This window comes from Tripterygium wilfordii, chromosome 16 (assembly GCF_013401445.1).
Source record: "Tripterygium wilfordii isolate XIE 37 chromosome 16, ASM1340144v1, whole genome shotgun sequence".
In the NCBI taxonomy this organism is placed as follows: domain Eukaryota; kingdom Viridiplantae; phylum Streptophyta; class Magnoliopsida; order Celastrales; family Celastraceae; genus Tripterygium; species Tripterygium wilfordii.
This window is the reverse complement of record NC_052247.1, coordinates 8,950,449-8,973,849: the sequence shown is the minus strand read 5'-3', so window position 1 is coordinate 8,973,849 and position 23,401 is coordinate 8,950,449. Positions and strand designations below refer to the sequence as shown.

Here is a 23,401-nt window from a genome sequence, read left to right as displayed (position 1 = left end):
CAAGAGTCGTTACTTGTTAGTCGTTTATTCTGAAAAGTAACGTGTATGGATGAGATTAAAATCCGACCGAAAAATGGAGGTGCGGGGAATCGAACCCCGTGCCTCTCGCATGCGAAGCGAGCGCTCTACCATATGAGCTACACCCCCCGTTTGCTGAACGGTAAAACCACCATAATATATTAAACGTAAGAGGTAAATGATTCACAATGAAACTTGAACTGCTGTCTAGCTGACATGGGAGTGATTAAAAACGATTTTTCGATTTATTCTCAAATGCATATGAGCAGCTTTGGACAAGAAAATCTCAAATGCAGGGGTCCATGACATCAAAATTATATAGGGGATAGAAGAATCCAACGGCTCTTGGGGTCACCGATTCTACCAATATAAACCCAAGTCAAAAACACGGCAAGGTAGATTTTACTCATTCGTTATCACAAATTGATTGAATTGAAGAGTCTCTCAAAGGTTGAGCTAGACCTCTTATATTATTAGCATTTGTTTGAAGAATTAAAGGAGGGGGAAGGATTAGAGTTTCGAATTGCTCAACTGAAAAGGGTGAATGAAGAGAGAATTTTTTTAATTTTATTTTTCTTTTGAAGAAACAATTAAACAAACATGTATGCCAGCATCAGCTTCCCCGCTGGCTTTGACGGCCCAGAAAAGCCACATAAGATTTTTTCAATTAGATAAACTAACAGAGTCCTGAGTTCAGGTCCCCAATATAAACGAGAGAAATTTTGTAAGTATTTAATACACGAACGTCAAATGAAAAAAGAAACAAAATAAGTTCCGCTTTTTTATTTCACTTTCTAAAGTGCCACGTCCGACAAGTAATGCATAACCGGCAAAGAAAAACTTTTCTTTTCGGTAAGTCGAGAAAAACAGATAGATCATATCCAAACTAGTTTCCAAATGTCCCCATCAAATGGCGATACTTAACTGTTGCAACCCTGCACTAAACTCAGAACTTCCACAAACTTCTACCAGATAATCCACCGTTACCTAACTCTGCCAAGCATTGTAACCCAAAATACAAAAGCATATCAACAAGGCCGCTGATGTTACGGTGCCATTCGTTCAGTGAGCATAGAGTATCACAGACTCCAAAGCCAAAACAAAATGCTGGGTGGATCACAAATATCATCATATGATCACAACCTACAGAACTCTCCAGTGGCAAGAACCAACGGCAGACAAATTCTTGGGTTGCATCTCAGATGGAACTCACAACAGATCCCAAGAGATAATTTGAGCAAGAAAAAAGGTTTAAGGATTTCCTGAATAGAAGACTGCTATACAATGCCAAGCAAAGTGAAACTAGTGCATTATTGGAATTCAGTTTACCAAACCACCAACAATATTAAAACCAAACACTATAGATCCATCGGGCAATTGGGCCACCCTCCCCCGTGAACTTGCATTATCTGGGAACACAGAAGGCCAAAATGACAATCAGCTACCTCGACACTCTGTTCTTTTAGCACCATGAAAACAAATCTAGTTGAAATCTTCAATGGATGGAAATCTTAGTTGCCAAAGCGGCCTCTTGCCCAAGGAACCCTGGGTTGGCCACCACCTCCATTGTGTCTCACAGCATTATTCTGGCTTGATATCTTCCTCATCCTCTGCTCCTTCATATTGGCAAATAGCGAATCCAGTGTTTGAGGCCTCTGCTTCGCACCAGAAATCCCTTGTTGCTGCTTCCCCTCCACTGGCTGCTGTACAACAAATACAAAACCAACAAAACAATTTATCTCCAATAGCTCAGCTGCAAAAATCACCATACACGACGTAGTAAAACCAACCCAGTGCCGACGATTAACATGGCATCCAAAAAATAACTACCCGCTAGAACTACATAAAAGATATCTTCAAAGACAAGCTTACTATCAAGCTCAAGCTCAGAATTATACTTCCCAAGAGAATCGTATATTATCTACAAACATAGACATTCTTGCTCAAATATGAAAGTGCTACCCTCATCTTTTGGAAAGACCTCCACAAGGCCAGAATGGTTTAGATACATTTTGTCTTCTAGAAAAAGAACTTCGAAACATGGATTGGGATCCCCAAACAAAGCTCACCCACACAAAAATTAGGTCTCAAAATATGCCATTCAATCAAAACCCATAAACAAAAATCTACCTTGGCAGATTAACAAGAAATAGTTGCAACCCTAGCATCTTCCTCAAACCAATTATACAATAGTGAACTGATAGAGCACACTAGCAAAACGTAATAAAAAAAGACGACACTGGAGGAAACTAGAAGAACAAAGAAGTTCATTCATCACAGCAATAAAGAACAATTTACTCATTACTCCATTTACTGATTTGTCACTTACAAAACCATCCACTAGTTCCCACTACAATCCATTAACTACAACACAATTGGAAAAGTTTCCGAATCTTTTCCAATCGCATGCGATAAATCTTCAAATAAATAATGTGATATACCCAAAAATGGTTTGACAAAAGATTTACCTTCGGAGCAACATTTGAATTAGCAGGCCTCCGAACCATGAAAGATCCAACCCTGCATCCAAATAGGAAAATGATAAGTGTAGAACTCACACACAACTATCATAAGCTGATTCCAACCGCCAATGACTGCACAACGCCTACTACTCCATCAGGTTCTCTAAAACCAATATCGGCCAAAAAACCAACTCAGTTGAGATTGTGGTTCTTACCTTCAGCTACGATTCAATAACATTCAACTAACAGAGAATAAGACAAACCATTTCAGGAGTCGCAGTAACTTCAATAAAAGTTACTCTTCTGCTTCTGATTTCTTTTTATTTCACAAAATCTTTTAAACTATTCGAAGGATCTGAGTTCAAGCCTCGAGCTAACTTGATGTAATCACAACAGAAGGGGAGAATCAAGAGCTTGGGTTAACAACAGAACAAATAGAAGGATGACTTTCCAATCTGCCCAAAAGGAAGAAGAGACACTCCCAAGCAACCTCCAAACAGCCATGCAAATACAAACTAGAGAACCATCAAGGCACAAAAGATTTAGGCATTAATTCATCCAGAGTCTAGAAAGTCTAGATGACTGCATAAAGCAGCTCAGAAGAACAGAGCTTCATGCCTTATTGTCTTCTATAAGGACACTGAACAGCAACAAAAATTCTAACACTTTTGTTATCCAAGAAGATGAATTTGATGTTAGACCTACCCTAGGTCTGAATAGTAACAATTGTTTCAAGATGCCAAGTCTCTCCCACTAAGCATCAAAAGAGTTGTCAATCTCACCCAGGCTGCCTTATGCCATACAGTGCACTCACATTTTAAACGAGAGAAAGGGCTCTTAGAATGTGAAACAATGAAGTACCAATCATCATGGGAGTTAAAAAAAACAGCACAACTTCAGGAGTCCAAAAAGTCTCCACATGAATACTTGCAGTGAAGTATGAAAATCTCTCAAGTCTTCCCAATTCAAAAAATCTTCAGTCCCCCAAGGACATGAACTGCAGTGGACAAACTTCAAGCTAAATCAAAGACCAGCAGAAGTATAGCCATACAGCAATCGAACTCTCCAGATAAAGTGTTATATTGTGAGACTAAACCAAAGATAAGATTATCAGAAGAAACCATGATCTGAATCCTTCAGAGTACAAATGATCATGAGCAGCAAAATCAATAATGAATGCTATATGCCTACACCCATTTCGTCAAACCCAAAACTACAGAGCTGATGCAGCCGGCAGATGAGACAAAGTTATTAGAGATAAACAAACAGGGGAAGAATATAAATTCCAAGATCTAACACGTGTGAGATCTCTTTGCAATCTTTATGTTGGATCCACGGATCAAATCACTAAACATTTTCAGTTATCAATCTTCTTCTCCAAATCACATCATCTACCACTACCAATGACACAACACCAAATTCATAACCAAAAGATATGTGCACGCTCTTCCAAACAAATGAACTTCACTGAATATGAGAATGGAGGTAACAGCTAGCAACACAATTTCAATGGCATTTACGTAGAAACGGTCAATAGATAATAGACTCCCAAACTCGTCACTTGCCACATATAATATTAGGCAGTTCCTCAACACTACTCGAGTAGACATGCAATTAACCGGTAGAGCACGTGCTGTTAGTTACCTGCCATAAGTAATTTACATCGCAGTCAGATAAAAATTCATTGATGCCATCATCATCACTCTTGTTCACGATTCATAATTTTTTTTGTGTTAGGACAAAATAATGTGTTAGGCTGTTAGGTCAATACCTTGCTTTGTTCGAGACAGGAACCGCACGGCGATTAAAAGGTCTGCCGCGAAGAGAACCAACTGCAGCCTTTTGAGCAACCTCATATGCAAAGGGAAATTGATTACCCTTGAAATTTGACCTTCTCCGAGCTAAAACTCCCTGGTCACGAGATGCCAATCAAATGAACCAACAAAATCCTCAATGTCAGGAACATAATGCCACTAAGACTGTAAGACCATCGCAATGCCACTGATAGGCAAAACATTCAATGAATTAAAGCCACATCGACTTGGATACCTGTCTAAGAGATGATCTAGAGTCCATATACTGCTGCACTTTAAAGGACTTCTGTTGAGCAGCATTCTTGAAATTTTTCTGACTTTTGTTCTATGCATTCCAAAACAAACACATATTAAGATACTAAGAAAAACTAGAAGAATTTATAAAAATAGGTTAAACAAGTTCCTTACCGGAACCCTCTGCTGTCTATTAGACTTGCTTCCTTTATTTTTAGACATTTTGATGATGTCATCTGACAGATGCAACAGAGAAGAAATCACGGACAATCAATATCGATAAACAATTAGAACAGTAGACGTTTAAAGAAATATTGTGATTTTTACACACCTAATGCCATATCCATTTTCTTCTCCGTAAGAGCAATTGCCTCAGTTGCAACTGGTTTAGTCGCCATCTGATAGAAGATGATAAAAAGATATGAGAACTGTCTCAGAACATGCGTAAAAAAGAGAGGGAAAAGGCAAAAAAAAGAAATACAGCACAGAAAACTAAAGCTACACGCAAAACCTTTGTGGATCCTGTGCTAGAACACAAAAGTTCTAATTCAAATAAAACAGACAAACAATAATTTAAGCTTAGAAGGGTAGGTTACCGACAGAGTCATCGACAATAGGAGGGAAAAAAGGAAAGAAAAACAGCTAATATAAATTCTTCATGATATAAAGCCATAAAATACTTGCTGTGTGTATTTGGGTAACGAATGAGTATCAGATCTGGATCCTTCAAAGAAGAATCAAGGTTATCGGAACAGAAAACAACGCAGAAGGCAAATTACACCAAATAAGATCCTGAAAACTCAAAACACTCAAAAATTGAAACTCGATGTTTTCTCGCGAAACAAACACGAGTTCTACCGAATTAATTAAGAAAAAAACCACCAATAATAAGCGAAAAAAGCCATAAGGCTCACGAACTCGCTGACCAAAACAATCAACAATCAACCATTCAAACAACTATTCGGCTACAAAAACACGAAGGGGGGGAAAAATGAAATCAAAGGCTGGAAATAGAAACCTAATACGAAACAACAGATCCAAAGAGTGAGAAACTTACTGCTTCAACAGTAGTCGATTCTCGATGCAGAGATTTTACCGGCGAAACTAGGGTTAGGGTTTGAAGTAATATTTTGAGCGAGCTAGATGAAACAATTTCCCTGTAAAAGAAATAGGAAACCTCGAGTATTGACGCGTGAAAGCGGAGATGAGCAAAGCATATTTATAGGATGTGTATTCGTGTGGTCGGCGGATTTCAATTGGCGGATTCAATATTCATAATATCACAATAATTAGGACTTTCGAGTCCGACTAAAATTAGTAAATTACATCGTAGCTTAAGCCTTAAGCAAAGGTTACGAGGTTGGTTTCTAGAACGGGAATATTCAAGTGCAACCTAATTATGATTTTTTCTTTATCTACCATCCGTAAAGCTATTATATTTGTCTTTTTCACTCAAGAAATTATCAAGTCTGTCTCGATTGTTTATATTTAGGTTTAAAAAAATTTTAAAAACAATTTTGTCAATGTTATGTAGGTTTGGAGTGGTAGATTGAGAAATATTATGAGCCGGATACTGGATTGAAATATAATAACTATACCGATAGTAAATAAGAAAAAAAATCCCTAATTATAACAAGGATTTAGTTGTCGACTGTCATCACGTCAGGAAGGACTACCCACGGATCCCGGGGAAGTGCACTGGATCTCCAACCGGTGCACCATTTGGTGTTTTTTCTAAAAAATATTTTTATAAAAATTATAAATATGTTGTATTTATGATGACGAATTTAAAAATATAAAAATCAAATTTAAGATAAAAAGAATGGTATGACAATTTTAAATTATGGAATATAAACTTAACATATTCGATTTTTCGATCGCGATAAATTTGAATTTTATATTAAATAAAAGATATATTATTGGATTTGTCATGTTAAATACTATACATTTATGATTTTTTAAAATTTCTTAATTTTTTATAGGGCACCGATCGGGTCCAATGTTCTCTTCAACATTGGATCTCCCCTAATCCATTATCCATTACTCACTATTTTCTGTTTTATCTATCTTGCTTTTTTCATAATTTTTATTTTGTTTTTTATTTTCAAATAATTTTCTGCTTTTCAGAATGGATAAACAAAAGTGTTTTCGAAATTATCTTTTTTATTTTTTAAAAATTATATTAAAAAAAGAAGCATATCAAACAAACGGGTTTACTAAATTATCTAAACTCTCATTCAACTACCAACGAGTAGTGACTTGGTTGACAATAATGTGTGTCCAAGATTCGATTCCAACAAGAAACAAATTTCTCAATAGTATTTAAAAAAAAAAAGAAACTCTCATTCAACTAATTTTATTCTCGTTTTATTATCTTATTTTCAAATTGAAAGAAACAGGTTTTTTTTTTATATGACATATGTTGGAATAATTGATTTGTTGATTGGATATTAGAGTAAAAAAACAATGTTCCCAAAATAAAAATGATAAATCAAATCGAAATTTATTTTGCCTATTTATTCGGCCTAACCTGGCAAGTTCATTTGTAAGAACATTTTGTCTGTCACCTCAACAGCGGATCAAATAATAATCTTATTCTCGGCTTTTATGCTGTAGCTCCCACTTTTCATGGGAGATAACCTGAAAAAAAAAAAACTGATAAAACAAAATTCTTAATCAATTGTCTCCATAGACCCACTTCTCAGCATTGTTTGTGTAATTCACCAATTCCTCTGGTTTGAACCACAAGTTAATCTCATCCTTAGCTGTCTCAGGTCCATCGCTCCCATGAATGATGTTTCTACAAGCCAAAAAGCCGGAAAACATCAATACAGAGTACAGACAGGGAGCTTAATTAGGTGATGAAGTATGAAAGCAAGAAAATGCAGCAATGAAAAAGACTTGTGGGAAACCAAATACCTTCCAACGACAACGGCTAAGTCGCCTCTGATAGTACCAGGTTCTGATTTCTGAGGATCTGTTGCGCCAATGAGTTTCCGACCATACTTTATCACCCCCTCTCCTTCCCAGACCTGTATGAATTGAATGATCTAGGCATTTAGGAAAGAGTAAAAGTTTGACAATGAGGGATAACGATAGAGTTATTGTCTTTATACCATTGCAACAACAGGGCCAGAACTAAGGAAGTCACAAAGGCCATTAAAAAAGGGTCTCTCCTTCAGATCATGATAATGCTTCTCTGCGAAGTTCTTTGATGGGACAACAATCTTAATGGCTACAAGTTTAAACCCTTTACGCTCAAAGCGAGATATGATTTCAGCAATCTGTAACACCAAAGGACATCACCTGTCAGATAAATGCCGCTTTCACCAACCTAAGAGAGAATGAAATCCTTCGAGAAACCTTAATATGCTGAACATGCCAAATGCACCAAGGGAGCAAGAAAGAAGAATAAAAGATATATTCAAACCAGTAATCAACATGATTTACATGCCAAAGTCGCATAGGGGAGATTAAAAAAAAGTCCATGGTGATTGCATGCAAAAGATACAATTGAGTCTATAATGATCAGCCTAATGTGATTAGGATTATATGACATAGGAGTCTCAAAGTTGATGTTCAATCCATGGATAGGAAGTCACCAAAAGACAATTTAAGCTTTTTAGAGAGAGTGATTTACCAAGCTTCTCTGCACTCCATCCGGCTTGATGGCAATGAAAGTGCGCTCCATCTGAGACGCAGACAGAAGTTACGTTTTTGCATTAAACCTCAACAGCGCCAAAAAGAAAATGAAGGGAAAAGCAAGGAAACCAAACACTTATTAAAGTACCTCTGCAGCATGTGCCTCCTGTTCTTGGAGCATGTACACTACAGAGAAGAAAATCAGGGTAAGAAAATTAAAATCAGTTTCAAATAACATTACTACTAACAGTACCATGCAATTAAAAGAGCTTATAGATCCTAGTCATCAGATGTTATTCCCTCATCTTCTGTGACCGAGCTTTTCAAAAGAAAGAATCATGATTGATTGTTTGTTGTACCCTTCAATTTATTTAATAGTAGGATGTACATGAACAAGAAAAGCTTATGCTGTGCTCGGGACTTTTCTTAGATGGGTTATGAGGTGTTTTGATGGTATGTGTTATGAGGTGTTTTGAATGGTACGTGTTTTGGAGTGTTTTAAATAATGGATTTTGAGTGATATAAGCATATAATTGGGAGTTTAGTTCCTAGGGGTTCTCATAAATTTAATAAAAATGTAAACGTTACAAAGGTCTTTATTTAATGTGTTTTAATGAGATTTAAAGTTATCAATTGACTAAGAGCATTTTTGCCTAAAAAATTCATAAACCAGGAAATCGCCTGCCCCAATATGAGGCATTCTCTGAAACACATAAAAACACTTTTCATGAGTTCTAAGGTGTTTGTCAAACCCATGAGAACACATTTGAAAAACTTCCAAGCATGGAATCTTCAAAACACCTTAGAACCCAACTCATGAAAACACCAAAAAAATGAAAACTAAACTCCTAATCACAGTCTTAGAGTATGTGGGTGGCATGAACAAGTTTTTGCCCAACTAACAAGAAACACTTCACAGCTTAAGATTTTTCTCCTACTCTATTTTGGAGGTTAAGATTTCTCGTGGAGGTGATTTACCATTGCCACGTATGTATCATAATGCTCTCATGAGTAAGCATGCAAATCCCGAGAGACAAATAAAGATCACACGAACACGACAAAGAAAAATATTAGCATGATTATTGGGAATGTAGTGATGATTCTGTCATATGTTTGTCACATGGCTCATGATTGCTGTAGAAGATGTCCCGCAAGCCACAGTGCCAAGAACTTGAGCAAAGAACAAGGCTCATCTTCAATTCAATAAAAAAGGCACGCATGCATAATCTATATTGAACTTCAACAATTCATCGTCATCATTAAAGCCCAAGTGAGCAAACATTTGAATTATTTTTTTTTCCCTTACAAAAAACTGGATCTCCTGTTCAGTTTTGAAAGTAGGAAGTTTCACATGAAGAAATTAGTTAATTATTCAAACATTTATAAACATGGGAAGAAAGGAAGAAGTAAACCAAAAACAATTGTCCTCTAAGCTAGCCCCCAGCGTGATTCGAAAATTTTCAAATGGAGAAAGATGCACAAGCCACAACATCGAAAGAAGAAACTGTAGGAAGGGAACATATTTTGGAAGAGACGTCTCTTCCCACAAACCTGCAGCAGGAAGGGCAAGAGCTCCTGAAACCCATCCGTTGTATGCATTTCCAGAACCAGTCCTCCCATAAGCTGAAGCTAGGATAGGCAACTTTCCACTGAAAGAAACTGCTGCAGCAGCAGCTGCAGTTCGACCTTCTGGTAAGAGGACAACAATATGCTTAAAAAGATAAAGTACGAAATATAAAAATACCCACAAACAACTGCTCAAGGGAGTAAACATACAGATGAGCAAGTTAAAAAGTGAAAAAAATAGAGAGAAAAAGTGAATGATTCAAGATGAACAGTAGCAAGAGATAGACATGACCCTAAAAGGCCAAGCTCAACCAGTCAACAGATTACAGCGATTTCAGGTCAACATATTACAGCGATTTCTACAATTATTAAACTTTCGCCGTAACCAATTTTCTTCATGCCGTCGACATTTGAACATGATGAACCTCAGATGCAAACCAAGTATTAGCCTGAATCATACAAACTAAACATAAACCAGACTGTGATCCATCGACAAATTTATAATTTGATTATGACGAACGACACTGCAGTCCAATCAGGGAAAAAAAATCTAGATTGCGCGTTGATATCATTACAATAGAGAAATCAACTACAAATCTCCCAACAGATCAAGGAAAAATGAACAAATTCAAAAGGAAATCATTCAGGTGTCCATTTAACCGTACAGCAATCATAATCCAAGATTCACGATCAATCAGCAATCAAGCTCCAGAATTCTTGGAACAATCAAACATTGATAGAGTAAAATTCAGATGGTTTTGAAAGAAAAAAAAATACCAGAGTAAAAACGAGAGCTCCTAAACGCGGAAGCTGAGCGGAGAGACCTGGCGGCCTTAGAAGCAGATCTGAAAATCTGAGAGCTCATTTTTTGAAGCGTCGAAATGTGAGACACTGAGCTATGAGAGAAGAGGAGAGAGTGCGACGAGGATAAAAATGGTTGGCTTGTTCTGCTCTGGCAGCTCTGCGGTTCAGGTCAAACCCTACCCGAATAAAATGATCCGATTAAAACTGATATACCGGATTTTTTTTCCACCCCTCCTCCACGTATCGTGACTTAATTAATAAATCAGACCAATCTGTCTAACTGTCATTCCTACTCTACGTGTCGCAACTTGATTAATGAAACATTATACCTAACTAATATTTCTTCGTGACTTAATTAATAAACCAAATCAATCTACCTAACTGTCATTCCTACTCAACGTGTCACAATTTGATTAAGGAACTAGTTTGCCTAACTGACATTTTCACTATCGTGTCACAACTTGATTGATGAATCAATTCGTCTCATTTTCATTCCCACTTGATGTGTGAGACGACCTATTAGTAAACTTAACTAAATTTACTATCATACATATACATAATACATCGATGTAATATTAGATATTTTTCAAAAAAATTAGATATCTTTTTGTGGCTATTATTTGACTTTTACCTAATTATGGGAAATATCAATAAATATAATAATGAAGGATTAAATTAGGCTTACATTTTGCCGCAATGTTTGAATAATATACAATGCCAACAACTTTTAGAAAGTGGAAGCAGTTGAGAATTGGTCATCTATGACCAGCCAAAAATGTGTGGGAGGAAGCTGCTCTTTTCTTGGCTCCTTTTGTGAGGAGAATTTTCAAGGAAACCTCTTCTTTTGTAACGGACTTTATGAAGAAAAATGAGGGTATCAATTCCATAGCCATCTTTCCAAGAGAAAAGAGAGGAATTAAGGAGATAAAAAGGAGAGACTGAAGGATCTAGCTTTTGGGATCAAAAGTTGGTTGATCTTCAATCCCACATGAGTTCTCAAATAAACCCTAAATCACAATGAGAGTCGAAGCAATTTTCCGGGTTGTCAAAAGAAAGTTACAGAAATCTTGATAACAGATTCTAAGATGGATCCATTACTGCTATATCATAATCATTTCACTGGAATCACAACACCTCAAAAATGCAACGCGCAATGGTGCGCGAAAGAGAAGAGAGTTGGGAGGGCAGAACAACATTCTGTCTGAAATCACCTATTAGAATGCTACTCTATGTACAAGAAGAATTGGTTAGTGTAATTGTTCTCATCCAACCGAACAGTAAAGAGGGACAAGAACAATATTCTGCTCTATCTACAGTTAATGGTTAAAAAGAGCACACTTTTTTTACATATCACATGAGCCATTGGCAACTTTGGTATCAGAACCAGACTTACATTCTGACTGTAAAGCCAACAACCAAGAGTCCACCTAAAAAATGAGAGAAACAATCAGTCCAAAGAAGAAATTCCACTGTCATGTTCACAAACATGAAATACAACATAAAGCCTGCAAGGAATATTTCTCTGAGCCTCAAACAACCAGATCAATTGTAAATTTGTGCAGATATTGTACACTACTTGAGATCCCAAGTAGTAGACCACCCCCATGTTGGTCCAAGCAAAATGTAGTTATTATGGTAATCACAATTGCGACGTAAAGCACGTGTCAGACAGTTGCCCTTACCTGTATTTTAGAAATACTCGAGCACTCATAGCGAAGTCCCTGACGAGTTAAAATATAAAAGCAATATTGCGTCTCCTCATCTTCTCGTGTCAAATTTGGCAAGGACCTACTTCAGTTATATCAGATAGCAGGGTGGAGTCCTGTGGACTTAAATCTGCATAGGACATTTCCCACCAATTAGTTGTTACATTAGTCTTTGAAAGACACTATGTCTAGTCGTAAAGAAGAATCACTTAATACAATTTGCCTAAATGAAGCACTGTGATGTATGATAGGATAATTCCACATCATTTCAGAGAAGATGGTAATAACGGTAAAGGTGGCTAGATGGAAAACTTCATCAATATGTTCCAAAGACAGGATTCAGTCGCCCTTACTGAGCTTTCAAGTGAGCTTCCCTCTCTTCCAAGTCAGCGATTTCTGATTGAAGTGACTCTAATTCTGTAGCACTTAGTTCAACCTTCAAGTGAACAACATTACGGTTGTCTGAAACAATATATATTCACCAGTTCAAACCAACATGCAATAAAAAAGAAATAAGAAAAAATAATTCAAACCTTTTCCTGACCATCACCATCAGAACTCCATGGCAGCCCCCGTAGATTAAGGCTCTGTTTGGCAGAGCGGAAAGCTGGATTTTCAACGCTAGCGGAAATGCTGTAAGAAAAAAGTTGAGCTTAAAGCTGTGTAATATGTTGTGAGGTATTTGGCACACATATAAGCTGACGCTAGCGGTTATGTTGTCGAATATGCTGTGAGGTGTTTGGCGCACATATAAACTAACGCTAGAAGAAAGCTGTTTAATTAATACAACTATTTTATAATTGTTGAAATGATTTCATTTTACTCTTAACAACTTTTATTAATTTTATTTTCTGTTTTAGTCCAACAAATATATAATCTCTTTTAAATTAATTTTTTTAATTTAAACATAATTACTAATTTAACTGTAACTCAATGCATGTACCATAAATAATCATGCATTAAAATAATAGAAAGTATCATATTACATTCTCACAACTCCAAATAATTATAACTTAGATAATTTTACATATGCCCACAATATCAATTACGCTCCCTCCGACGGACAAGTTTGTTTGCAATAAGATCCCGAACACGAGTCATCGTATGGTTGTCACGTAGATCCGAATCCCCTACATTCCCTGCCGCAGTAGCGTCACTAGGACCTTCTTCATATGAACAACTTGGTTCTTCATCGATTTCCATGAACTCGTCGTCATCTGTCACCCTTAATCGAATATAATTGTGAAGTGCCATACACGCTATCACAATTTTCACTTGAATCGGGAACGGGAATGACCGCATATTTCTCAGAATTGGCCACCTATTCTTTGTTACCCTAAAAGTTCTTTCTATGACATTTCGAAGCGATGAGTGTGCATGGTTGAATACCTCCTGAGGTCCCGATGCTCGACGGCCATTTTCAAATTGAGACGAATGATATCTTTCACCTCTATATGGGGCAAGATAACCAATCCTGTTAGGATATCCTGCATCTACTAGATAATACTTTCCTGCAAAAATGAAATTAATTTGTAGTAGAGCATCATGTATCATTTAAACGACTTCAAATTATTTCGACTTTTGTTTGACAAGTGATTATAAATTTATGACTTACCCGGAGGTGGATGCGGAAAGTGTAACGATTCATCTGTAATTGCATCCTGAAATACCCGCGCATCGTGTGCAGATCCCTCCCACCCAGCCGAGATAAAAATATACAACATGTCAAAGTCGCACGCGGCCATCACATTCTGTGTAGTAAATCCTTTCCTCCCTATGAATCGATCTCTCTCATCCTTGGGAATGACGGTTGGAATATGAGTACTATCAATCGCACCAATACAGTCCTTAAATGGCCTATATTTAGGGTCATTCCTAATCCTAGAAGGTACTGTATCGAACTGGTTCTCCCTTGGTTTGATAAGGTCGATGGACATTAGGTAGACGATTTGTAGAACCTCCCTAAAAATCTGGCTAATTGTTTCGCCGGAATGCTGAAAGCATTCTTGCAACAATCTATTACTAGCACCCTGCCCCAAAGTAAAGAGGAACATACCAACCATTTTCGGAATTTAAATGGTGTTCGTGGTCGGTAACATATATTTGTCTCTTAGATCGGTGCATAGCTCTCTAAAAATTTCTTTCCTCATCCTGAAAAGTTGTGAAGATCTAGCTGGGTGTCCTCTCAGAATTTCTGTCACCCATTGATAACCCTGTAAAGCTGATGTCCTACACGGAACCCTATCAATGTATGATCCACGAGAGCTGGAATAGCGGATGGCAGCTGCTGTAGCACACACAACTACTACAAACCGCGCTATCCATTCACGTTCTGATCGTCTATTGTCATCACCATCCATGTTAACAGTGTCCAATCTTGATCACAATTAGCAAATAAAGTTCAAAAAGACATCCAATATACTCCAATAAAACATTCTGCAAAACCAGTTACTAATATGCAAAAAAAAAAAACCATTCCACCAGCAAAGAAAGAAGGGCATAAAATCCTTCTAATTTGCCATCACATTCAGCATAGTAAGAACTGCAGAAAGTCATCCTAATATGCCAGGAAATTCAGCAAGCAAATAAGTGCATAAATTAACCCTAAGTTGCCATCAAATTCTGTAAACAAAGAATTGCAGAAAATTTCCTAGTCTGCCTTCACATCCAACAAACAGAGAATTGCATAAACTGTTTTGATTCAATAACCAATATATATGTTTCATTAAAGTAAAAAAGCACCTAATTCAAAGAACATGTTCAAAATTTGTGATAAATATACTTCAAATTCATGTTCATAGTGTGTAGTGATGATAATGTTTACCTTAAATCTTTCTTCCCACCATTCATTAGTAGCATCAACCGTACCCAACTCAGGATTCCATCCAATACCGGTATCCTTAGACATCATTTTCGTCCACAAGGTCCAATCCTTTCTGAGTGCATCCCATCTGTTTTTCAAAGCATGCTTTGGCCAACACAATTTGACAATGAGATCCTTCCATTCAATCTTGGGGATCCGACTACCGGGAACCCTGTTTACAGATTTCATTGACTCATAACACAATTCTACTAGCACTCCAGTAGATTTGTCGTCCCATCTAACCTTATCATAGTCACCATCTTCAACTGAGCCAACTTTCTCTTTTCCTTTTCGTGACATCGCTAAACACACTACATTAAAGCACATCCAATAGGATATAACATATGTATAGCATAATAACCAAATCCAGTAGCATAATAGTGCATAAAGCACGAAGAAAATTCCTATTAACAGAACCATAAAAACAAAATGACAGCCGATAAAGAAGTTTTTTAATTTAATTGCATAACCATAAAAAACTCACAATGACCACAGATCATGTGGAAAAAAATTGAAATCAACTGCATCTTTCCTCTTCATATAACTATTATGGGTGAACAGATAAACTCAAATGTAGTAGTACATTACAGAAAAAAAATCCAAATAAAAGAAGAAAAGATAAGTTTCAACCAAACCTTACAGGGGCTAAGAAGAAAATGAAGTCAGCAGATGAATGTCTCCGAAGCTCTGAAGCTGTGGACACAAATAAGAAGCTGTGACGTGAATGGATCGACTGAGGTGTATAGATCGGGATGCAGGTGGGTGAAGCTGTTGACTCAAAGAAGCTTTTGATTCTGGATCGACTGAGGTGTAGAGATCAATCAGCAGGTGGGTGAAGCTGTGGACACAAAGAAGCTCAAGTTTCTCGATCCATTGTAAGGTGTATAGACTAGGATGCAGGTGGGTGTAGAGAGAGAAGATGGAGATCGAAGGTAGAGAGCGAAGAGAACGATGGGTAATGGTAGAATATGGATATCGGTTTAATAAAAAAAGTAAGTTTTTTTTTTTATTTTTTTATGTAAGCGTTAGCGGTAAATAAGCTCCCCCATAGAGCAGATCAGATGCTAGCGGAACCGCTGCCAATGCTGTGCCGTTTGGCAGCGCGTTGGCCGCCAGCGGATCTCTTAACGGATTCGCTGTGGCCGCCGCTCTACCAAACAGGCTGTAAATAAGTTCAACATATGTGCCGCTCTTCTTAATGTTCATTGGGAGAACACACGGCTATGTGACCTATGCTAAAGCAGAAGGAAACTAAAGTGAAGTCGACTCAAAGTTTCTCTACTCTTTTGTTTTATTCTTGCATCTTTTCCTTCAAAATAAGTACCTCAAAGAATGGTCGACCCATAGCTGTGAGCCTGAGGAAGTTTCAGATTGAGGAGAGTCTGAACTAGGAGTTGAAGCCTGAAAGTGATCGATCCTGGATAATCTTTATCTTTTGACGACCATCGTCCAGGAAGCTCTAATAATTTCAGATGAGGGAGCAAGCCTAGAAGCAATAGATAATGACAATGAGATATGAAAATCTGAATACTAACTAGAACAGATAAAACTCCGGATACAACACAAAAAAAAAAGGTATGACTGCTCCAATCCCTGTATCCACTGGGCTGTAGAGGGTGGAGCAACAATTTGATGGAAGGCAGATCTCCACAAAGTTTGCAATCATAAGATAAGACACCCGACATACTTTCTTTCTTCTAAAGCATCTATCCCACACAAAACCCCAACTCAAAGTCCAATAAAAAATTCAACTCTAGAGGATGAGCCAAGAATGAAATCCTAAAAAAAAATGAGTTAACTTAAGTTGCAACTAGTTATCCATCAAAAACCCATAAACCAAAAAAGACATTAGACATCTATTTCCTATCAACAAAAAACAGAAAAAGAAAAACCCCAAATTTTCCATCGACACCTTATAATGTTTGAGAAGGAAAAGAAACATGTAGCTCAAATCAAGCATCAACAAGAACAAAGACCAGCAATCAATAAGCTCAAGGAAAATCACTAGATAATTGAACATAACCCATCATCAAAATACTAACCACAACAGCAAACAGGTTTGCACTTGATGAACCAAAATCCAATCACAAAAGGAAAGGAATCATGAAATGATGACAAAAGTTACATGTGGAAACACACGGAATCGTTTTCTTCTTTTGAAGGAACAACTGATTATATCACAACTTCTTTAACAAAAAGAAGGATCGGTGTATACCTATAGTGAGAGAGGAAGTCTTACCATGCAAGGAGAAAGAGAAGAGCTTTTCTTCACGAAAAATTGGATGACCCAACGAATGCATATGATATGAAGTCGAACCAGAAGTCAAATTTTCTCAAGTTTGCATTTACAAAAACAGGAATGCTGACAAATTTCTCCATTGGGTGTCAGCTACAGCCCACTCCATTATTCGTTTGGACATTAAAAAGTTTTTTTCCCCTTTCCAAAAAGGCATTTATTTTCATGCAAGTAATGATTCTTCTTTAGTAGACATGAAAGAAGAGCTGGGCCTGGAATTTGATTCAGACATGCTATTATGTAGGTTTCATAAGCGGGCCATTTCATCAGTTACTCGTCGTGGTCGTAGTGGATGTGGATCAAGGTAGTATCGGTGTGTCTGAATGCAAGATAGATTTTTTTTGTTTTTTGGTGGCAAACCCGGATGAATGAAATCACATCTAGAAAAACAAGTAACTGAATTTTGGAAGATTGTGAAGGATGGGCTTGCATTGCCAATATTGTTAATACATCTATATATGATGAGACTGGTTTGGTTCAAGTTAACAGAGCTCCTTCCCTGGGTTGGTATGACTAGGATGGATTGTGTTTGTTCTCAACCAATGACTTACGGAAACAAAAAAAATTAACAGAAGAGTTTTGAGTGGGGGCAAGAGTATAGCTCCAATGGAAACAAAAGTCTGCTTTCTTTTGGGTGAATAAGAAGAACATGAAGCTAAAGAATTGAAGTTAAGAGGCCCTGTTATTTCCCAATTCGGAGAGACACGGATCATGAAGTAAGTCCCTAGAGTGTGCTTGCTTCCTCTTGGAGATTGATTCCAGACCTAGACCCTTTTATGCAGCCTGAGTGGTTGTGAGCTCGTAGCAGCTGGTGGTCTCCTTTTTGCACATATTTTGTAGACTGGGAGATCTCTTTTATCTAGTGTTTGAACTGCTAGCTGAAAGCGGAGTCTGTAATGTGAGGCTATTGTGAGTTAAATTGAGACAGTTTTCAAGCAGTTCTTGTGGTGTTTTATGTGTGTTTATCTATATGCAATAAGTAAAATTGAAACAGTTTTAAAGTTACTGAACTTTTTGGCCAGAAGTAATCAAAAATAATAACTCAAATCCATGATTCTTCAAAGCATATATAGAAGGAGGTCAATTACTGTTGGAAACTGAAGGCAGTAGTTTCTGATGTGCTAAGACAAAACCAATAGCAAGAACATAAACATGAACATGAGACAAAAAATTCTGGAGAGGAACTTTTTTTCTTATATCAGATTCACACATATGCATGTAGAGAAGTCTCACAACACTAACGATTACAGAAGGTAAATATATAGTCTTTCCTCATAAACAAGAGATAGATTGAGAATAATTTCAATCGATAGTGCATTTGATTTTATTGTTGTGAAAGAAACTCAAATCAATTGAAAACATCAAGCCATCAGAGGTTGCGCTTGAGAAGCGCAAATATCAGAACCATTCCCCATCGTTTCTTGGCTTGGAACCCACGAAAGCCTCTGCAAATCTCTTGGCATACTGATCAAAAAGTTCGTCAACAATATCGTTTCCAAAGTGCTCACTGATAATTCCCTCCCAAACAGCTCTTAGTTGTGAACTTAACATTTGTTCATCTATATATAATAATTTTACTACTTCCTCACCATAGATTATTGATTCCATCTTTTCGATGCTAAAACAACCATTTTTCTCTATCAAAGCCTTCATCTCTGGTGCAGTTGGGCTGTATATGGGCATATTGAAGGAGTCAATCTTAGCTTCACTGATTAGTCCCTGAAGTGATATGGAGAAAGAAAACAATAACAAATGAAAACCCAATTATCTTAACAAAGAGGCGGTTTTCAGGAATCGAAGTTTAATAAACAAATTTAAAGTGAATGAGAATCACTATACCTGATGGTGGATGTCTATGAGACAGGCTTCAATTAAAGCATGAGTTGCAACAAAACCGCACTGTGAATGAGGGACACCATCTGGAACACCTGGTATCACAAGTGTCATAAGCCCTCCAGGGACAACCTCTTGTGATCTTGCATTCAGAAAAGAAGTAATGTCCTTTGCAAATTGATTTGAGTAGGCCTGAACAACTGCTGTGGGGGCAGCTGCATAATAGATCCTCCCTTTATTATATGCAGGGGAGTCTTGATCCACCAACTCTTTAGGTGCACTTGAGAGCCAATGCAGTGAATATGAGCAGTGCATGAAATGAAGAAAATTCTTAGGGAACAAACGATCATGAAAAGACCCCGGCACACCAGCTGCAAAATACTGCCTATCAGATGGAAGATTCTTAAAGAGTGTGTTGAAATCGTTCGAGAATTGGTCATTGAAAAACACTTGGAATTCAACATCATGATCTTGTTCTAGGCATTTTAGTTTCAGATAATTTGTTATTTCTTGCACTGATATGAATGTGTTAGGCCCAACAGAGCATCCCAAATCAGCAATCCTTAACATTTTTGGGGACGAAGGCGATATGAGTTGAATAAGATCAAGCTTTGTAGCAATTCCTTCATTGATCAATGACTTCACAAGCTCAAAGGCTACTCCCTGAAAGATAATAATTTCAATCAAAACCCACTAATAGTTATGAAAGATTATCATCTCATAAAACCCATGTAAAGAATCATAAGTTGGGAATTAAACATGCCTGTGAAGAGGAATTGCGGGTGTAGCTATACTCTCCATCTCCCCCATTCATTGAAGTTGGTGTAGTTGTCATCTCCCTAACCATCACCCACCTTCCTTTCTCTCAAAATCTTGGAAGCAACAGAAGGAACTAGCACAAATACTTATAGCAAATAAAACATGGAAACAGATGCTTGTATTTTCAAAACATACAGAAATATAGAAATGAAACTAACACATCATAGGAGGCATCTTCATGCGTCAGATGTTTTGTGATATTGCTGGAGCGGCTATCAAATGGCATATTATATCAACCCTCCATATGTTGATTAATTATTATTATTATTTTGGTTGTTCTTTAGGTCTCTGTTGTTTGTATTAGGTGTCCTTGGAATCATATGTTGATTAATTATTATTATTATTTTGGTTGTTCTTTAGGTCTCTGTTGTTTGTATTAGGTATCCTTGGAATCTTTCTACTTACAAGTTACAAAACTTGCTCCAGATTCATACCTACACGGATTTGGGGGTTCCGCAATTCTCCAGAGTCTACAATTCACATATAATGGTGGAGGAAAAGTTAGACAAAAGAAGCCCCAAATTTTCCATCGACACCTTATGATGTTTGAGAAGGAAAAGAAACAAGTAGCTCTAATCAAACATCAACAAGAATAAAGACCAGCAATCAATAAGCTCAAGGAAAATCACTAGATAATTGAGCATAACCCCATTATCAAAATCATAACCACAACAGCAAACAAGTTTGCACTTGATGAACCAAAATCCAATCACAAAAGGAAAAAAGAAATCATGAAATAACAACAGAAGTTCCATGTGAAAACACACGAAATTGTTTTCTTCTTTTGTCAAAAATCTAGATCCCAAACAACCAATCATATTGTCCACTTGGAGTTGCAATTCCCGATGGATACATCGGATTATCCTCATAGGTTTGTTCCTCCCAAACTTAGCAAGTGAGCCAAGTCCAACTCACTACTAAGGAAAACGCCTAATAGCTTTTGGTTCTAATTGTAAATTTGCAATTGGTGGTTGATGACACGCAAAGTCATAAATAGTTGAGATGGATTTTCCATCTTCAAGCAATAAATCCTTAAAATATCAATTGAGTTGACTGTTATCCGACACAGCCTTTGCAATGAGACAATGTGTAAGTGTCTATGGAAAGCTACAAGTATTACTTTTTTTTATTAAGGTAAACGAACATCAAAAATAATATTTAGCTCATTGTCCTTCCACCTCAAAGCTCTGTCAAAAGGGTTAGAAGCAGCCACCCAACTGCAAAAATATAGGAAAAAAAAATTATTAAACCAACAAATGAAAAATTAGATACATGAATATAGGAACAACTTCACATGTTCCTTCTTTAAATATTATTAATTGTTGTAAATCAAAGAACAACGAAGACATTTGCAACTTTCTATGTAAGTCAAAGCTCAAATGTACAATAGAAAAATATTGTTGGATGAACCATGAACAACAGCAGTTTATGTTTATATGGATTGCAGTAACTATTACTATGATGTACTCCGGCTGTCAGAGCCTTGTGCATACTGTTTTTTTTTTTCCCTTTGTTTGGAATTAAGGCTTTGATGATGATGATGATGATGATGGACTCTCTACTTTGTTGCTTTGTCTTGTGAATTTGTAATTCAATACTGCTTACTGGCAATTTAAGCATGTTTTACTAGTGACTAAGAATTTACTGGAACAGATCATTGCAGGTTAGAGATGAATAATTCCATCAGTAACCAAGCGAGCAAGCTTCTAACATACCAAAATAGCCTCAATCTCCTCATTAGATACTGGGGTTCGCTTTGGCTGAAGTGAAGCTTTCCCTCCCACAGATTTTGAAACCTTTGAATTTGAGAAGAAAGTTAAATCAGGATTTCCTGCAGCGTATGCTTCTTCATTCTTGGTCGCAGAACCTGCAAATTATATTTTCAAGAGTCAAGATTAGAAATTTGCTAGATGCTAAAGGCATACAACTTCATTGGCAAGTAAAAAGGTAATAACCACAGGTTAAATGGGTGTCATCCTTCCAATGCAGTGGGACAAAGCATCACGAAAGTAAAACTGTGTTCGGCCAGATTAGAAAAGCATGCTCTTAAACCATACGGTCAATGGAGGTTTCTCATGTGCCATCAAAGGAGGTAAACAAATATATATCGTTGTCCCCCACCCCAACAAAAAGAAAGTACCATATTCAAAATTAACATAAATGAGCAACAACATCAAGACTCTCTTGGCTATGTGATCAAAACATTAGAGGAAATTTTTTTCCATCATTTCGAGACCTCATTAGAATCATCAAACGATGCTTAGACTGCTGATTCTTGCACTAAATCTTCTTACAGCTTTTCATATCCCAGCCATTCTACACACCTTCACTTACCCTGGGAGTACCAAAATATACTCGGGCTGTTGGGCATACAAAAGGCCGACTTCATTTTCAGGATGATTCTCTATCTAACTCTCTTTGTACCAATTGCAACATGATTTGGACATTGCATCAAATCCCAACAAAGAAACAATGGCCTCTCAATTATAAAATGACTCAGTGACAATGAATTAATCAACCATTCAAATGAAATTTAATTTAAGAAATCGGATAATAGAATTATAACTACTCCTATCTCCCGATGGATTCCGGTGAAGTTTATATTCAAGCATCCTCACCAACAATTTAGTTCATTTATTCAAAAAAGATCCCAAGTAACATGAAAAAAAAGGCTCCAATCATGCTATTCCCACAATTGCCCTGCCACAATGTCGCCGCAAAACAGACTCATAGAACCGTAACAAACAAAGACACAAAGTTTAAAAACCATTATCCCCAAAAAACCTCAGAGGCAAAAAATCATGCATGAAACTAAAAAAAAAAAAAAACCCAAAAACAACGTTTACTGCTGCAAAATCAAAGTTCTACATGGCCAATTCAGTTTTCTACACTTGATCCAGAGAATCTCAATTGTCACAGCCCTTCATCACAGGAAAATTACATCTGAAATAACAATAACATACACGAATTTCCAATCGAAGCATGAACCAATTTCAAAAATTCAACTAAAATATCAACACAACCTTGATTCGCACTATATAAACACACAAACAAAGAAAAAGAGATCTGAAGGAGAAGATAGAAAACGGCGAACCAGATAGGTTTGAGCGTCTCGGGGGGAATTTGATGCGCGGGATTCTCTTTAGCGCTTGTGCTCCTCCCATCTCCTCTCTTCCTGAATCTTCTCGTACAGTTGACGGCGATGTCGCGTTAGAAGTACTTTTCAGGTCTGTGCCAGTTGACGGTGTTCAAATATACGTGGCATGTGCCAGGCAGTAGCGCAAATAAAAAAAATACCCGGTAATTTCTAATTTGTGGGCATATAGGGTTTTTTCTTAACCTGG

The 23,401-nt window shown here is 37.1% G+C and overlaps 5 protein-coding genes and 1 non-coding gene across 13 annotated transcripts; all 6 read right to left on the bottom strand.

Moving 5' to 3' along the window:
- Window positions 1–74: 74 nt before the first annotated feature.
- TRNAA-CGC lies at window positions 75–147 on the bottom strand. Its single transcript has one exon. It is a non-coding gene; the product is annotated as a tRNA-Ala (tRNA).
- Window positions 148–1,223: 1,076 nt separating this feature from the next.
- On the bottom strand, window positions 1,224–5,743 carry LOC119981067 (UAP56-interacting factor-like). 2 transcript variants are annotated; one of them, XM_038824040.1, is made up of 7 exons: window positions 5,586–5,743; window positions 4,860–4,926; window positions 4,703–4,764; window positions 4,530–4,619; window positions 4,252–4,391; window positions 2,487–2,538; window positions 1,224–1,721 (listed from the first exon to the last, which is right to left on the bottom strand). In XM_038824040.1, exons 2-7 carry the CDS (start codon window positions 4,924–4,926, stop codon window positions 1,530–1,532), a joined length of 603 nt encoding a protein of 200 aa, XP_038679968.1. In that variant the 5' UTR covers window positions 5,586–5,743; the 3' UTR covers window positions 1,224–1,529. The 2 variants fall into 2 exon arrangements, with proteins under 2 accessions (XP_038679968.1, XP_038679969.1); XM_038824041.1 differs by having other exon boundaries at window positions 1,224–1,718.
- Window positions 5,744–7,012: 1,269 nt separating this feature from the next.
- LOC119981066 (nucleoside diphosphate kinase 3-like) lies at window positions 7,013–10,776 on the bottom strand. 3 transcript variants are annotated; one of them, XM_038824037.1, is made up of 7 exons: window positions 10,514–10,776; window positions 9,722–9,856; window positions 8,319–8,356; window positions 8,169–8,219; window positions 7,645–7,812; window positions 7,448–7,560; window positions 7,013–7,328 (listed from the first exon to the last, which is right to left on the bottom strand). In XM_038824037.1, the coding sequence occupies exons 1-7, from the start codon at window positions 10,599–10,601 to the stop codon at window positions 7,205–7,207; spliced, it is 717 nt and encodes a 238-aa protein (XP_038679965.1). In that variant the 5' UTR covers window positions 10,602–10,776; the 3' UTR covers window positions 7,013–7,204. The 3 variants fall into 3 exon arrangements, with proteins under 3 accessions (XP_038679965.1, XP_038679966.1, XP_038679964.1); XM_038824038.1 differs by having other exon boundaries at window positions 9,722–9,844; XM_038824036.1 differs by having other exon boundaries at window positions 9,722–9,859; window positions 10,514–10,775.
- Window positions 10,777–11,716: 940 nt separating this feature from the next.
- Window positions 11,717–17,551, bottom strand: LOC119981063 (protein ALP1-like). Of its 5 annotated transcripts, XM_038824035.1 has the most exons (6): window positions 17,349–17,551; window positions 16,434–16,595; window positions 12,600–12,682; window positions 12,363–12,376; window positions 12,223–12,254; window positions 11,717–11,967 (listed from the first exon to the last, which is right to left on the bottom strand). In XM_038824035.1, the coding sequence occupies exons 2-6, from the start codon at window positions 16,452–16,454 to the stop codon at window positions 11,884–11,886; spliced, it is 234 nt and encodes a 77-aa protein (XP_038679963.1). In that variant the 5' UTR covers window positions 16,455–16,595; window positions 17,349–17,551; the 3' UTR covers window positions 11,717–11,883. The 5 variants fall into 5 exon arrangements, with proteins under 5 accessions (XP_038679963.1, XP_038679962.1, XP_038679961.1 ...); XM_038824034.1 differs by lacking the exons at window positions 11,717–11,967; window positions 12,223–12,254; window positions 12,363–12,376; window positions 12,600–12,682 and adding exons at window positions 13,187–13,757; window positions 13,862–14,622; window positions 15,071–15,420 and having other exon boundaries at window positions 17,349–17,522; XM_038824033.1 differs by lacking the exons at window positions 11,717–11,967; window positions 12,223–12,254; window positions 12,363–12,376; window positions 12,600–12,682 and adding exons at window positions 13,187–13,757; window positions 13,862–14,622; window positions 15,071–15,420 and having other exon boundaries at window positions 15,745–16,595; window positions 17,349–17,516.
- A 1,046-nt stretch (window positions 17,552–18,597) lies between these two features.
- Window positions 18,598–20,846, bottom strand: LOC119980401 (loganic acid O-methyltransferase-like). The gene is made up of 3 exons (XM_038823085.1): window positions 20,002–20,846; window positions 19,245–19,901; window positions 18,598–19,124 (listed from the first exon to the last, which is right to left on the bottom strand). The coding sequence occupies exons 1-3, from the start codon at window positions 20,083–20,085 to the stop codon at window positions 18,804–18,806; spliced, it is 1,062 nt and encodes a 353-aa protein (XP_038679013.1). The 5' UTR covers window positions 20,086–20,846; the 3' UTR covers window positions 18,598–18,803.
- A 205-nt stretch (window positions 20,847–21,051) lies between these two features.
- Window positions 21,052–23,326, bottom strand: LOC119980402. The gene is made up of 3 exons (XM_038823086.1): window positions 23,152–23,326; window positions 21,773–21,924; window positions 21,052–21,274 (listed from the first exon to the last, which is right to left on the bottom strand). The coding sequence occupies exons 1-3, from the start codon at window positions 23,219–23,221 to the stop codon at window positions 21,257–21,259; spliced, it is 240 nt and encodes a 79-aa protein (XP_038679014.1). The 5' UTR covers window positions 23,222–23,326; the 3' UTR covers window positions 21,052–21,256.
- Window positions 23,327–23,401: the final 75 nt, after the last annotated feature.